General features: G+C 44.1%; 1 protein-coding gene across 2 annotated transcripts in view; it reads left to right on the top strand.

The window, feature by feature from the left end:
• Positions 1-4,473: 4,473 nt before the first annotated feature.
• The window catches only part of SLC25A26 (solute carrier family 25 member 26), an 885,107-nt gene continuing 873,330 nt past the window's right edge, over positions 4,474-16,250 (top strand). The window contains exon 1 of one of the 2 annotated variants that reach the window (XM_086936841.1): positions 4,474-4,668. In XM_086936841.1, the coding sequence (XP_086792967.1) occupies positions 4,636-4,668 (33 nt within the window). In that variant the 5' untranslated portion in view covers positions 4,474-4,635. The remainder of the gene's footprint in view (positions 4,669-16,250) is intronic. The other variant, XM_086936842.1, reaches the window with a different exon arrangement.

The following is a 16,250-nucleotide window of genomic DNA, read 5'->3' as shown; positions in this document are numbered from 1 at the left end:
ACAAGGTTCCTGCTCAGCCCAATCAGGCTAAAATACTGTCTGCTACAAAATGAGGTGCAGATATATACAAGTACCCCAAAGATGACACTTATGTGTGAATAGGCTGCATTGGGAGTTTAGTCATTGCTCTGGATCTAAACTCAAGACTGCTCCTGTTAATAGTACCTGACTGAAGTCTGAGCCATTGCAATGTAAGGATAAAGAAGAGTATCTAGATGCAGTAATCACCCTCAGAAGATCTTCATTCAGAAGGGTTGCATTAAAGAACACAGCTGCATTAAAGGAAGAGCATAAACTGTGTGTGCCACTCATTGACTGGTGCAGTAAATATTAACTATATGTTAAATATGGTCTGATCACCCTAGTTCCTTTATGTTTTCAGGGAACTTCCTACATGTACATGCTCACAACTTTCGGATACACTTCTTTTGGGGGATAAAAAACCAGGAAAGCCAAAACCCTCTTTCACTGGGGACACCTTCCTTCGAATGGCCCCCAGCCCACCCAAAGGAATAAAGTCAGGTCTTAATTTGTGCTGGGGGTTGCTGGTGGTGCTCATTTCTGAGGACCGTGACTTATTTTTCATTATTAGGTTTTGACTGAGAGCAATAGAGAGAGGAAGAAATAAAAGTAAGAAACATGCATGAGTGAGATGTAGACACGATGAAGAGATTGATGGAATAAAGACTATGCAGCTCTTACGTTCATTGTCTAGTGCTGTCAGTGAACTGCTAAGAGAAATTTTAGACCCCTTTGACCAAGACCACAAAAAGGATTTAACAAAAATGTGGAACTTCTGTGCAGGGTATGGACTGAAAAATCTTGTCACTGTTGGGGTAAATTTATTGGTTGGGTGTATCACTGAAGGTTATAAATTAGAAAAGAGAGTATCGCTAAAATATAACACTGTCTGGTTGGAGAAAGGACAACTCCAGAGATGCTACACATCTTCCCCACTATCCATTGTATTATGATCCAAGTATATGGTCCTTGAACGTGTAGTCAAGGTTGGATTGCAGATGTTTTTCACCCGTTGGGATATTACCCAAGTCCTGTCTCCTTACTGGGCAATGATGGCTCCATTGAGAACTATTTTTGGGAAGGAACATGTTTCTGTAATCAAGCACTGAACTTATGGTTGTATAACCAAAGGAGCTACTTTGTTTCCAATCCCCTCCTGGACTTTGAGAAGAATTTGGATGCGTGACAGTGAACCCATGATGTACACAGAAGACTTGCTTTGAAGGCAATCACTACTCTTCCTACTCACCAGCACGGCTGTGACTGCTAGTTCCTCCCTTCGGTGCTTGGTATGTTTTGACCCTTTACTCTCTTGGTCTTCATTGGAGGCTTGTGCCCTTCCACCTTATTATTGGAGGAAGAGACGGTTTCCTTCGAGTGGGGATGATCGTTTGTCTCCTGCAATGTCAGGATCAGCTTGAGTGCCAAAACCTCTGACAGCCACGGAGGTACCTGAAGAGTCAAGTGATTGGCTGAAGAAACTTTGTGCGGGAGTGGGGGTAAGTAGGAGGGGAGTCAGCCCTGTGCAGTGGTTGAGGTGCTTCCTGCTCGTCACCAGTGCCACCGGAGACAGACAGCATACACATTGTCTGTGATCGAGGCACTTCCGGTTTGCCACCAGTGCATCAGCATATACTGAAAGGGAAGGAGCGCACTTTCCCTCACTGTGGTTGGGGAGTAACAAGGAGGGAAGTTAAAATGAAATGAACTTAGGTGTCAGGTGGGAGTAGCACAGTGTTATACCTGAGAGGGTTTCCAGTGGGGTGGGCAGGATCAAGGGGCAACCGGGACAGGAGATGTCAGGCATTGTTGGGTGCAGTGTGGGAGATGTGGTGAAGGGGTGCAAGGGCCTTGATCATTTTGATGGTTTTGGGCCGCGGTGATTGGCACACAGAGAAGCTGGTTCTAATGCATCAGAAAAATAACATTTGTTAAAAAAACATTTTCTGTTTATGTTCTAGAGCCAGATTGTGAGAGTAGCTAATTAACAGCATTTCTGACCGCAGGTGCAAGCAATAATGCTTAATTGTCTTATTCTTTGAAATACTGTGCAAGGGACAGCCAATCACAGTACTTATAATGCCGTACTCAGCTGCAACTCTCACAACAGACATCTGTTGTTTCAGATGAGGAGGATAGTTGCAGAGCAGAAACATACATAGGATAATAGAATTACTGTCAGTCACTAACGCTAGTTATTGGACTTTAACTTCCAGATGTGCCCTTGCCGCCCATTAATCAAATAACGGTCACGACCTAACATATTTACTAGGGACAGAGTCAGCAATGCCCATTACGTCGAGAAGGTTCAGTACTATGAAATCTGAATTCTCATCTGCAGGTAACATTTTGTTGTTCCACGGCCTGTAAGGCACACTTTATCTAAATGAACCTCAATCCAGCTATAACCACAACATCGACAAAAGGGCAATTTAGCGCATCCAACCAAAGTTGTTGGTGTAAAGAACTGGCAAATACCCACCCAAACAAAGAAAACACAAATATCTCATGTATTACTGCAATTACCATCTCTAGCATATTTAAAAATGAAATGCCGGTAACCAGAAATGCTTCTGTCTGGGAAATCTTCGCTGAAGGGTCCTTTTGAAGTCTTCTGTGATGCTATGCAATTTTTATGCGGCACAATGGTGTGATACATTATCTCATTCTCTGTTACTCACTCTGTCAGCGTGTCCACGTCACTGGGAGCATGTAAAACTATGTATTTTATTTGAAAAGTTTTATATAGCCCTGGCTAGACCCGGAGGTATCAGAGCGCTTTACATGAGGTACAGCGAGTTACAGGTTACATAGTTACATCACTTAAATCAAAGTGTCACAGGGGGAGGAGGAAATACACAACGGGAAAAACGAGGAAAATAATGTCAGTTGTTCGGATAACGCGCAGCAGCAGGCTGAGGGGGCCTGCGCGATGATTGCGAGCATATGACTCCACCATATGGCGCTGCGCGGTCCCGTAAGGGAATCGCCAGACGTGCATGCGTTGCCATTGCAAGCAATGCAACGCGTGCACGTTTTTGCCCCCAAAGCAGTGCCGATGGCTAAAGGTCTCTCTTCTACCAGTGCATGCGCGTTACGTAGGCGAGACCTAAAAAACTAACTCCAGGCTATGGGCTACTCAGTCTTAAAGCGCCCGAGATTTACTAGTAGCTCACGGTCGACTGGCTGAAGATAACGGATCTAGTACTAACAGTTTTGCTGTTTCAATTAAAAACCCAATAAGGAGTACCCAAATTCACAGCCACAATTTACTGAGGATACGAGTTGTTTTTTCACGTTCACTTACTTGCTATGAACTGTCCCTAAAAGTGTCTCACTTGAAGTGTGCAATCGTCATACCTAAGCAGACATGCCAACCCTCCCGATTCAGGCGTGAGACTACCGATTTGAAGGCTAGTCTTCCGCCTCCCGATTCCTACAAGCAAAAACCCGATTCCTCTGGGGTTTCAGCTGACAGGGCTTGGTATTGTGTAAAGTGCTAGTTCTTCCAGCAAAGAGTGGCGATGCAGGGGCTCTTGAGGGGGTGAAAAAACAACAAAGCGTCATTAACAAGGGGATCGCCTTCTAAAGACCTGCGAAGTACTGGGGGGGGGGGGCTGTTTCAGCCCGGCTGCAACAGGGGGGTGGGGGGTGCATGCACTTCCAACAACCTGACAGGCCAGTGCCGAACACTTGCATCACGCTCTCTGCCTCCCATTATGCTCCATGCTTCTGAAAGGTAAGAAAAAAACGTGCATTTGCGTTTCAAATGTCCGATCCTACAGCAGCACACTTCCAAAGCCCATACATGCCAGTAACCCGATTCAAAGCCCCATTCTCCCGATTTTTTTTTTTAAAACTCCCACTTTGCTCTCCTGAAATGTTGGCATGTATGCCTAAGCTCATGTAAAACTAGAAATGCCACACATTAGCATACTGAAATTAAGTCGTGGGCTCTTTGTCATACAAAAGTGCACTGAAAGCAAAAAAAGTTCAAAATGAGCAAACCGAAAATTTGCAAGATATGCCTAACCCTTATCGCTTGTCCTCTGTTCACGAATGCAGCACATTTTAGTCCTATTTCTACGTGCATACGTCAGTTGGCGCGCTTGTGCACAAATTACTGACAATGGTAGCGGCCATCTTACAATGGAGCTGTTTCAGTAATAGAAACAAAATGACAGGAAATAACAGTTCCAATATTCATGCTCTGTTCTTTTAAATTAACTCGTAGTTAGATTAAATATAATGTCAGTGAATGTATTTTCTGACCAGAAAATAATCATCCTTAATGATATTATAGTGAGGTACGATAACTTGATGCTCGAAAAGGAATGCGGGCAGTACAATGCAGATGAGCGTAGGAATCTGTTAGTAAATAATGGAAGCGACCCCTGCTTAATATATCATTTTGAAAAGGCAGGTTTTTATTTTGGCTATCTTTCTTTATGTGACGCCGAGCTTGTTTCGGTTCCATTTGACAGGACCGGCGCTTTCATGATAGTAACTTGTGCTTCTCTTCCAACCGCGACCTGGCGGCGCAGAAGGGCGCATGGTGTACTATAGAGAGTTTTCTTGTGGCATGGAGTTCTTGGCATAGTGATATTAAGCGGGATGGAGCGGCGTGACTTCCTGGTCTCTCTTACCGTGAGTGCTCCTTTATGTATGACACCGCTGCTAACATTTTGTGGGTGCAATTTAGTGTTGTATTTCGCTTTTCCAGAAAGACCGAGTCATACCTTTGCTTATTTAGCTGGCAGCGTGACAAAATTGCCAAACTAGCATTGCCAGAAGTCGAAAGGTTTAGCCGTTGTTAAGTAAAACAGCGGTTGGCTTTTCGGTGTGATATTGATTTCTAACTGCCTCTTGACATTGTTGCGAAGGTATGTGGTGGAAGCGTGGCAATCTGGTGCCTGTGTTCTACAGTAGGGCTGACATACATTTGATGACATACAGCATAACGTGCTCAATCTCCACTGCTGTGATTTAGATTTTCTCAAAAGGACTACTGCATTTCGGTGTTTCGGTATTTTTCATCTGAAATTGCCTGCCTTTAAAGTACACTATCTCTGTTTGTCATTATGTTGCCAATAGGAACGCTTACATTTCAGTAATATCAGTAATATGCTCCTTAATAACAAGGTCGGACTGAGAACAAAAAACAGCCTCGCCAAATTTGTTAAAACTGAGCAAGCGAGCAATGTGTTATGTCGTTTGTACGGCGAAGCATATCCAGGCGCATTGATGAACTTTCCCAGATTGTTCTAAGAAGCGGTTACTTCACAAAATAAAGTGTAATAAAATAGGGTGAACTTGTGCATTTTACAGTACCATTTTTCAAGTTTTTTAAAAGTATATTAAGTGCTGGGAGTTCTGAATGGAATCTAGTAAAATATTGCAGTACTTAGTAGCAACACTACTTCAAGACAGAAAATCATATAGCATGTGTCAACAAAAACAATATATGCCAGGTACAAAAACTGGATGTACAACAAGCAGATATTAGTGCAAGAGGAAAAGTAGTGCCTATCTGATCCAGTGTCCCACTGGATGAATGCTGATCCAATATCATACACAACAAAGAACAGTACCAGTTTAAATTCTGTCAGGAAAATGTCTACAGTCAAAAGATCGCTGATGTACAAGGTCAGTGTTGTTCATTATACCAGGAAGCAACAAAATGTGTTGAGGGCTATTTGTCTGCTAGGAATGTTGATCATCAGTATGTTAAGGTGGTGCTCATACACAAAAAAATGAGAGTTTTGTATGTATCTGACATTTCTATAGCATGGACATAATTCAATAATTGGTAAGAGAAGTGGCTGTTTTTTAAGTTGTTAATGATTTATAATATTGTGTTTTTTAAAGGGGTGCTTTTTCAACTCTAATTTGTAACAGTTTTGGTTTGATCCTTATGTATACAGGGATGTTGTTTCAGATCCTGGGTGCATTGATAGAAAAGGTTCGCTGCCTTGTTTTCTTTTTTTACACTTCTTAGACTGCAGTCTGATGGTATCCTTGCTGCAAGTTTGCAGAAAACCACCAAAGATGGTGCGCTTGTCTGCTAAATAATCGGGTTGCTCGTCTTGAGGGCTCTGTACATGATGTAATGGGTTTTGATGACGATGCAGGCTGGAAAGGGGAGCCAATTAAGTTCCATCAGGGTGGGGGTGATGTGCAGTGGCGGTTGGTGAACTTGAAAAGTGGGGAGGCGAAAGTGCATGCCTTAGATCCAATTTAGTAAGCGAAGTGAGCAATCCCCATGCCCTTGATAGGGATTGACAGGGGACTTCCTCCTAGAAACTTTGAAAACAGTCTAGGCCATGAAATATTTTTTAACTGGTAAAATATTTTAACACTAGCTGGGCAGCCATCGGCTAACCTTTTGAGCTGGTAAACCAATATTTGCACTAGCAGTGCACCCCGGGGATGACGTTTCGGTTGGCAAATCTCTCTGTCCCAGCAGAGTAAACCTAGGGTGCCTTTTAGAACTGAAGCGCACACATTGTTCAAGGGTATTTCAATGGTGAAAGTGGACATTAAAGTTATTTAGTGCACAAGTTGTGTTTGGTAGCTTAGTGGACTATATCCCTTATCCACTCAGTCTTTCATCTTTCAAAGATCGATTATCCTTGAAGAAGGTAACAAAAACATATTACCATTCAATTGGCTGAGAGGCCCAAGGGGGTGACTGTTATGACCTATAAATACTTATGTTATAGCAACTCGTTTGACCAAATAAGAGCACCTGGGCATATTCCCGCGTTTATATTTGTAGAAACGACATTGGTACCATTTTTATAGTGTATAATTTGCCATTCGCATGGCATCACTGCCCTTTCCTGTATGTGATTTGGAACAAGTATTCTAAAAGTAGGTAACCATGAGCTCACATATGTATACAAATCTCAATGGAAGTCTATTTTTGAACATCTTATCCCAGCCTGAATGTTGCTTTTTAATATTATTATAGATGTTCTTCTAGTTGCTACACAAGATAAGACCGAAACATCGATATTTGCTACCCACTTTCATCTATATTGTTATACAGGAGTCAATCATTGTATTTTAATGATGATTTCCATGTACTGAGCAGTACAAGAGATGGGTTTTCACAAAAGTGATCATGAGACAAGATTATTGTAAAGACTATCGACCTCAGGCATTTTTGTTTATGTGAACTGTATTTTGTACCCTTCCTCTATATTCTTTATTTACATGAATTTGTATGGTAACAGTATACACCCGTTAGTTTGTTCTTTTGATTTACTCTGATGTGTTTTTTTGTAATTGATTTTCAATAATTCATATATTTCAAGTCACCAATTTGGGCCTTCACAATTTGTATGTTAAAAATCAAGCTGAATTGTATTTAAAAGAAATTCCTTGGAGGCACTGTTACCCGATTCCTAGTTCACATTACCCAAGCCTCCAAGGGTATATTGGGTTGCCCGATTTCTTGAGTAGTATCTTTTGCATGTCGGCGCTTGTCTGCATAGGCTTTCATTTTCCTCTTACGATTCAAGTTTTTCATGTGTGTTTCTTTCTCGGTATTTGCTTTTCTGTTGGTCCATTGAAGTAACTTGGTCGGCATCGCTCTCCTGAACAGCAAGGATGCAAGGCTTTCACCTGTGGTTAAGTGAGAGGTTGAGCGGTAAGCTCGAAGAGTGGAATTTTAGACCGCTTTAGGGTTGAGCTTTTCTAGTACAGCATGCTAGACTGCTTTCTTTAGAGTACTCATGAAACTTTCGACAAGGCCTGTTCCATTCTGATGCTTATGAGTCTCACAGGGAGGAACGAGGGGATTGGTAGGTCCATCATACAGTCCCCGGGGACACTGGTAAAGAAAAGAGGGTATGCTGTTCCTAGAGGGGGCGGGTTAAGAGATGTGACAGGCCACGTCAGTAATGTCAGTTACAGACAGGTGCTAGATAGGACAAGATAGTGCATGCTCGTCCAGGGATCGCTCCAATAAGGAGCAAGGGCCCTCACACACCCGAGGGGTGTCATGCTTCATCATAGAACAGCTCCTTGTCAGGCCGGCGCTGCAATGCCCAACGCGACCCGCAGAGGGGCTCTTTGCCGGAGGCCTTCTTGGTTTGCCGTCGCGAAGCTAAATGATGTTATTTGAGGGTGCCTATGTGCAGTGAGTAGAAATGGGATAGTGTGCGTGTGGTTTAAAAATGGCTTCTCCAGAGAGAGTTTATTCGAGGAGTACCTAGGTAAAAACAGACTAAGGAGTAGTAGACTGAGGAGGGAGGATAAAACCTGTCTCAGTTCTAAGGTTTTAGTGAGTTGTGCAAGAGGTCGACATGTTTCATGCCTTATTCAGTTCGTAAGATTCTAGGCTTTTCTTCAGGACTTTATTATCCTTATCTACTCTGAGGGGGTGGCAAGTGAGGATTAGCCAAAAGGACAACTGGCAAAAACCCCACTGCGGGCCTGTTGGGCTTTGAAGTGCTGGCCCAACAAGGAGCTGCCCTATGATGAAGCATGACACCCCTCGGGGTGTTTGAGGACCATTGCTCCTTATAGGAGCTATCCCTGGACGAGCACGCACTATCTTGTCCTATATAGCACCTTTCTGTAACTGACATTACTGACGTGGCCTGTCACATCTCTCATCCCGCACCCCCTAGGAACAGCATACCCTCTTTTCTTTACCAGTCTGATGCTTCACATTAAGATGACGGAGAAAGATGTTAAGTTCTCAACTGTCTAACAGTGGGCCGTTGTTAGACTTTAAGATTGCAGGAATACCCCAGGTTATGAAAATGCTGTCTAATCTCTCAATGACACGTTCCTGAGTGATAGATGAGAGATCTTCGATCAATGGAAAACTGGAATATTCATCAAAGATCACCATCAGGTGATGTCTGTTTGTAAGAGGACCGAAGAAATCTCCTGCAATTTTTTCCCATGCATGCATTGGCAACTCTGACATGTTTAACGGATGTTGCACCCCCTTGGTAGCTTGGCTCAAGCAGTAAGGCTAAACTCGGAGGCAATGTGTAAAGCATTTGCGCCAGCGCACAACAGCAACAACATACTAGGCACACCACAAAAGAGACTCCACACAAGGTTATTATAAAAAAATAACTTTTGTATTGTAAAAACACATCAGATAAAATCACACATATACATTGTGCCAACTGGCACGGGCAATATTCACAGGGATTATGTACACCAGACAGGGCCACATGGGCGCCTGTCAGAATCAGATATAGTACTTCTAGATAAAATGTAGAATATAAAATCACTTCTAGAATAAAGAATAAATGTAACATAAAATAATAATCAAAGATAACAACCAGTAACCACTGGTAACAGGAACCAGGACCTTACTAGGACCACCTGTACTTGAAAAAGAAGAACCACCTAAGTATCACACAGCATTTAGGGGTCTAAGAAGGAATACCTTACTCATGATGCAATAAACCTACATTCAGAGGAGCAGAAAAGACAACCACCTAAGAATAACCACATTTAGGGGTACACCAGAACACATTACCCATGATGCAGGAACCACATTCAGAGGAGTAATAAAGAAGAACACATGATGCCATAAAATACATTCAGAGGTGTTAAGAATAGAGCACATGATGCAATAAAATACATTCAGGGGTGCAGCGCAAGAAGACATGATGACTAAACATTCAGAGGTGCAGCGCATGGAAAGAAAGACACATAATGCATAAACCTACACATTCAGAGGTGCATAATAAATCAATAGCGCAAAAACTCACATTAGCAATAACTAATAAAAAGCATAGAAATCACATTGCGCCAACACTACATAAGCCACTACCTGTGGCAGTCCCTAGGCCAACTGGCCTTGTTGGGGCTCAGATGTCCTGAGTCTCAATATCAGGGTGAGCTGCCATGCAGCGCCAGTCTCAAAGTACAAAATGCCTAAACGTAGCAGCTGGCACTAAGTGTTGCGCAGCTGTGAAGGCCGGGCACCACTGTGCCCTCTCTGTCCCACACAGGGACTCTCTTGAAATTGCGCCTAAACGGTGCAGCCGCCCACTAATTGCTGGGCAGCTGGGATGCAGAACTGCGGCAGGGCTCTCACTAGCCCTCAGGCGCAAACTGCGCCACGCTGGAGCCACACAGGCTCTGGACAAAATATGGCCCCTCTGAGCCACACAGGCTCTCTCAAACTGCGGGGGTCGTTGGAGTCCCTCACGGGGGACTCGAGCAAAAGAAATGCGGCAGGGAGCCCCTCGGGCTCCAAATAGACCAAAATGCCCCCACGAGCCTCTCTCAGGGCTCAACACCAACAATGCCCTCTTCGGTGGGGCGGCCCGCTGCCATCTGGGGCCGCCCTACATGCTAGCAGCCCACGGGGGGGGGGGGGGGGGGGTAGTAATGTGCCCCGACGCCACAAAACTCCATCTGCCCCCTCACGGAGCAGCAACAGCACTACCCGGTCCACACGGAGCCCCCCAGCCCTTCAACTCACCGGGCTCTCCTGTGCGGGGCTCCTCCGGGCGGCTTCTTCTTCTTCTGGGCAGCGCGGGGCTCCTCTTCCACCACGGAGCCCCGCCTGCAAGCTCAGCTGCACTCGAGGCTCTCCCTCCATTCGGGGAGCCTCGCGCTGGCCTTCCTCTCCCTCGCCGGGGCTCCCTCGACGCCCGGGAGCCCCCAGCAGCGGCCACGCAGCTTCTCCTCTTCTCGGGCCCGGCGGTGATCACCCAGCACTTCTCCGCAGATGCCGCCGGGCTCCCTCAGCTCACGGGAGCCCGGCCGACCCGCCGCCATGCGTCCTCTTCTCTCCCTTCCTTCCCCGGGCTCGCGGTCGCCATTCCTCGGCACCCGGGCTGCGGGGGCGGGACTTCCGGCCGGCCGCGCTGCAATTGGCCGGCCGGCCGAGCACTTCCGGGTCGCCGCGGGCAGCGCGGCGGCCCGATTCAGGCAGGCGGGCAGGCATTAAAAATATCGGCGTGGGCAGCCGAAGTTTAATAAAATTAAAAATAAGCGAGGTGGGCACTCGCAAAGTAAATAAAGCGCTCCCAGCGCTACATGACGATCCACAGCGCTCCCAGGAGCAGGAATAAAGCGCTCTTAAGCGCTAAAGGAAATTTAAAGCGCTCCCTGCGCTAAGAAGGACAAATCCAGCGCTCCCAAGTGCTACAGCACAGAAAAAGCACTTCCAGGTGCTTAGGGGGGCAGAAAGTCCAGCAAAGTCCCCCCCTCAGCCCAGGCCAGGCAGAGGGGTCCCCCCAGAAGTTCTCCAGGCATCCAGGGGCTGGGCAGAAACAAGAACATTTTGGAAGGGGACACAGCCCCTTCTTATACAGTGAAAAGTCTTTGAAGCCTTTGAAGTCTCAGTGTGAGAACCAGCTGGGGCAGAGGTATCAGGGGCAGAGGTGACAGTCGCCCAGCGGGAGGTGGAGCCAGCTTTGTAGTTAGGCAGGCACAGCCCTTCACTATCAGGTGCCATCTCCTCCCACTTCCCTGGCAGCAGATGCTGCCTTTCATCCATGGGCTGACTCAAGACAACCTCCCGGGCTCTCCAGCCCCTGTCATCCTCAAACCAGACAGTCAATCCACAAGCAGGCCCAGGCACTCTGGGCCAGGCTCACCAGCCAATCACACTCTAGCACCAACTTACACAAATATGCCAACTTTCAAAAGTAGTACTTCTAGACTAGACACAGTCCTGCCGCATACATCATTTTGCAGCATTCACTCTCACGAGTTCATACATACCAAACTCGCCCCTGCACTCCCCACACATCAGGAACTACCATGGGCATACATATTCCCCATTCATTCCTATGGGAGGGCAGGTCACTCACCACACATACAGAGAGCTCAAGCACTTTACACTGTACCACAGTGAAAAAGTGCGCAGAGGCCTAAAATCACCAACACCAGGTTCCATAAACAGGCTAGGAAAAAGCAAAAAGTCTAGGGGTGAACCTGCCCAACGGGCCGGGTCCAACAGCCGTTGTTAGACTTTAAGATTGCAGGAATACCCCAGGTTATGAAAATGCTGTCTAATCTCTCAATGACACGTTCCTGAGTGGTAGATGAGAGATCTTCGATCAATGGAAAACTGGAATATTCATCAAAGATCACCATCAGGTGATGTCTGTTTGTAAGAGGACCGAAGAAATCTCCTGCAATTTTTTCCCATGCATGCATTGGCAACTCTGACATGTTTAACGGATGTTGAGTGGTTTTTGATGGCAGGCAGTTGAATGGATGACAGGCCTTTAATTCTTTTTCAACTCTCTCGTCGAAATGCAGAAACCAGACTCTGTCTCGGAGAGCTTGTTTTATGGCAATAATTCCACAATGTCCTTTATGGGCCACTTTAATTAACTGTCAGACTCTCTGGAATGACAATTGTCAACAATTTTAGAAAAATACCTTCCTGAGTAATGGACTGTTCATCTTTTACCTTCTTAAACTTTTGAAATTCACTGGCAAGAGGTCTAGGGTCCTGGTACCAAGACTTATGTGTAGTAAATGTCTTTCAGTTTCAGCATGTCACTATCTTGACTTGTGGCAGTGACAAACTGTTCCAACAAAATGGCAGCTGGGGTGCTTGATTTCACTATGAAATGTATGTAAGCTCAAGCCATCTTAGAATGAGTACCAGGGCATTGTAGAGCACTAGTGAGAAGTAGGTGGCAGGATTTTGATCTTTCCCCTGGACGCTGCATGGTGGTGTAGTTATACTCTTGCAATTGCAGACCCCAACATTCAAAGTGAGAAGGTATTTTTGCTTTTGGATTGCCAAAGATAGTCTACAATGCTTGATGATTGGTCACAAGCATGAAAGGCTTCTCATACAAGAGTACGTGGAAATGTTCACAAGTCCAACCACTGTTAAACTTTGTGTCTCAGGTTGTGAATAAGCTCGTTCAGTTTGGGACAAACTTTGGCTTGCATATGCCACAATACGTCAACGAGCATTTGGCTGTCCGCTGTGCTTTGCAAGGATGGTGCTCTACGCAACATAGCTAATGTCAACAACTCAATATAAAGGTTTGAATCAAAATATGCACTTTCAGTAGTGTTCTAAATAGCTTGTTTTATTTTCCGGAAGCTATGCTCGTATTCATGTGACCAAAGAAAATGAGCATTCTTTTTTGTCAAGTCTCTTAATGGTGCACTGACAGTGGCAACATTTCGTACGTATCTAGAGCAATAGCTAGCTGTGCAAGGAAATTAACGTAACATGGAAACATCTTGTGGGGGACTGGTAGTTGACAGTGCTTCACCTTTAGCTGGATCAGATGCTTTTCCCCCCATCAGAAAAGATATGGTCAAAGAATTTTAACTTTGTCTTATGTAACTCACATTTCTCAGTATTCAAAGTTAAAATGGCATCAGAGAGACACTCACAAACTTGCGTGAGAGCTATGTCATGGTCATTCTGTGTAGCTACGAAAACTATGTCATTGCTATAATTGAAATTATTCATGACAGGCTGTATGATACTTCGAATGACATCTTGGAATAGCTCAGCAGCTGATGACAGCCCAAAACGGTAGTCTCTTGTAACGGAACAGACCAACATGTGTAGAAAAGGTTGTAATGTACCTGCAATTCTCCTCAAGTTCCAACTGAAGATATCCTTTATTCAGATCCAAGCGAGAGAATACTTTCGGAGAATTCAATTGTGTTATGTCAGCAATATGCAGACCTGGATGCCGTTCTCTTTCAATTGGCTTGTTCGCTTGATGCATATCCACGCAGATGCATACAGCTCCTTCAGTGTTCTTTTTCGGTACTACCACTATGGGAGAAACACATGGAGTTGGACCATTGAAACGCTCAATAATATCAATTTGAGTAAGGATTCAAGTTCTTTTTCAACAGCTTCCTGTAAGTGAAATGCAATTCGTCTGTGTCTTTGAGCAATAGGTTCGACGTCCTCATTAATGTGTAATTGGTCTTTCCTAGTCTTGAGCTTTCCAAACCCTTGCGTGATTTACTATTTCATGATGGGCATTCATATTATAGTTCGCAGATATTGGTCCCATATCAGCAGCTGTGCTGAAGCTGAGCTTGACGCTGTACCTTGAAGAACATAAATGGGTGCTTGTACCTTTGTTTTCTTATGCTTCATTGTTGCTACAAATGTAGATTTTCCTAGTAATTTATGAAGGAAAGGTTTAATTTTATTAAGTACACGGAGGCTAGTATTATGCCTTCTATAATCTTGCTTTATTATTAGCAGCAGTCAAGAAAAATACAAAATAAAACTCCAAATCCCATGAGGCTGAAAGAAACGGATGGGAAACAATAGAACAAAGCTGCACGAATAACTGCAGTAAACACTATATCAGATCCCTTGACTGCGAACAGCTCCTCTTTTCTGTTTGCGAGAAGTCAACGATGGTCCATAAATAAAAGAAAGATGGGTAAAATAAGAAAACAAGATAAGGGAAAATGTAACAGTTCCTGGCAAAGGTCCTTGCATCTAAGGGCAAAAGTAGAAAGAGGAACCTCCCAGGAAGATGGTCGTGAGAAATCTGAAGCGAGCTTTTCGGAGGTTGAAAGAACAGCACCTGTTCAAATCTAGTTGGGACGATGCAGGCAAAGCTGGAGCCACTTAGAGGGAGGGAAAAAGCATCTGATTAAACACAGTTGAAGCAGAACAATTCTCGCCTCCAAGTTTTTAATAAAATTAAGATTTTCCTTCTTAAATTACTAGGAAAATCTACATTTTATTGCAAGACCGGAGGCTCCTATTATGCTAATTTAAAGCAAGTCCACTGTTGTGTACCATTTTTAGGACCCTATTGCAATTTTCCCGATTCATACCCTCATATAGGTATAAATCACTATGTCCTTATATAGGCATAAGAATCATAACCATATTTAGACATAGCTCATGCAGTCCAAATACAGTAGGGCTACTTCCACTAGTTCTGAAAATCTACAACAATTTCTTGGAAAACTCTACTTCAGCAGCTAGGGACTTCCCCTTGCTCGAGAACTGACTTGTCCAAGAACTCATGGAGTTTTCAAAGAACTGAGACTCTCTTATGAGGTTATTATGTCCACCTTTACGTCAAACTTGGCAACTTCAAGGTATAAATATGCCCACACTTGCCTTAGAAATCACACAGTGGTTTGGAGCAGTTGGACTATCTACTTGCCCGACGCATCCTGCTACTGCAAGTGCCGAAGGAAGCCGACCCTCCAGCAGACACACTGAGAGAGACACTGTCTTTTCTCCTGCCGAGAAATCCAGCTCCAGTGTTTCCAAGCTCCCCTTGCGGGGTGTTGGGAAATCGAGTCCTGAGCCTGACCTTCTCCATTCCAAATCAAGGTACGGAGCTGATTAGATCCTAAGAGAAATCTAGGACAGATTCTTGGCAAAAGAATACTATATTTATTCCTCACCTCACTTACTTCCTCCCTCGTACTAAGCTTAGGTACATCGGGGTAGGTGTATTTTAGAAGCACCCGTTGAGTACTTTTAGCCTCTGTTATTTATGTATGTATTTGTTCATGGTTTAGGAACCATACAATGCTCTTATAGTATTATTTTATTCTACTCTTTTTACTGTATGCATTATATTTTACAACCAGTTTTACGATTGTAGCAGTTCATTTCTTATGCTTGAGAAAGAAGACTGTTCAATAAATCCTTTTATTGAAAACGCCAGTCTATCTATTTTCTCTGCACCTCTAGTGAAAATAAGCATGCACGATTGACTGAGTAAAATATCTATCTATTGTTTCTACGACTCTGAAGATCAGTTTTATCTTGGGGAAACAAAGTTGTCTTGTTTATGCGGTTGTCAGAAACTAATCCCTTCTTGTTTATTCGAGAAAGTTTCTAGTGACCTCTGAGCTAGCTGTCACTCACAATTAAGTCTAATATATTCGATAGAGACCTAGTAGACATAAGTCCTACGTCACATCTATAGGATATATTATTCCAATGCGCAGAGCCTATTGGGAATATAGGAACTACACTTCATGGCGCCCAACGCTTGGTAAAGGCACTAATTTAACGCTAGATACTAGAGTAACTCAGTCGGGCTTTTCACAGTGACCCCTTTTTCCCGTAAAACCTCCCATAGACATCTGGAGTGGGTTAAAGGATAAAAATATCTGCCATAAACTGAGTAGGACGAAAAATCTCTATGTATTAGTTTTGGTTTTGTTCAACGTTGAAGGATACAGTGTTCCAAAATATTGTGCACATTATCTTTATTTCCTTGAAACTTGCTCTGCAAACTTTCATTAAACAA

This window comes from Lissotriton vulgaris, chromosome 9 (assembly GCF_964263255.1).
Source record: "Lissotriton vulgaris chromosome 9, aLisVul1.2, whole genome shotgun sequence".
In the NCBI taxonomy this organism is placed as follows: domain Eukaryota; kingdom Metazoa; phylum Chordata; class Amphibia; order Caudata; family Salamandridae; genus Lissotriton; species Lissotriton vulgaris.
This window is presented reverse-complemented; position numbering and strand designations above follow the sequence as displayed.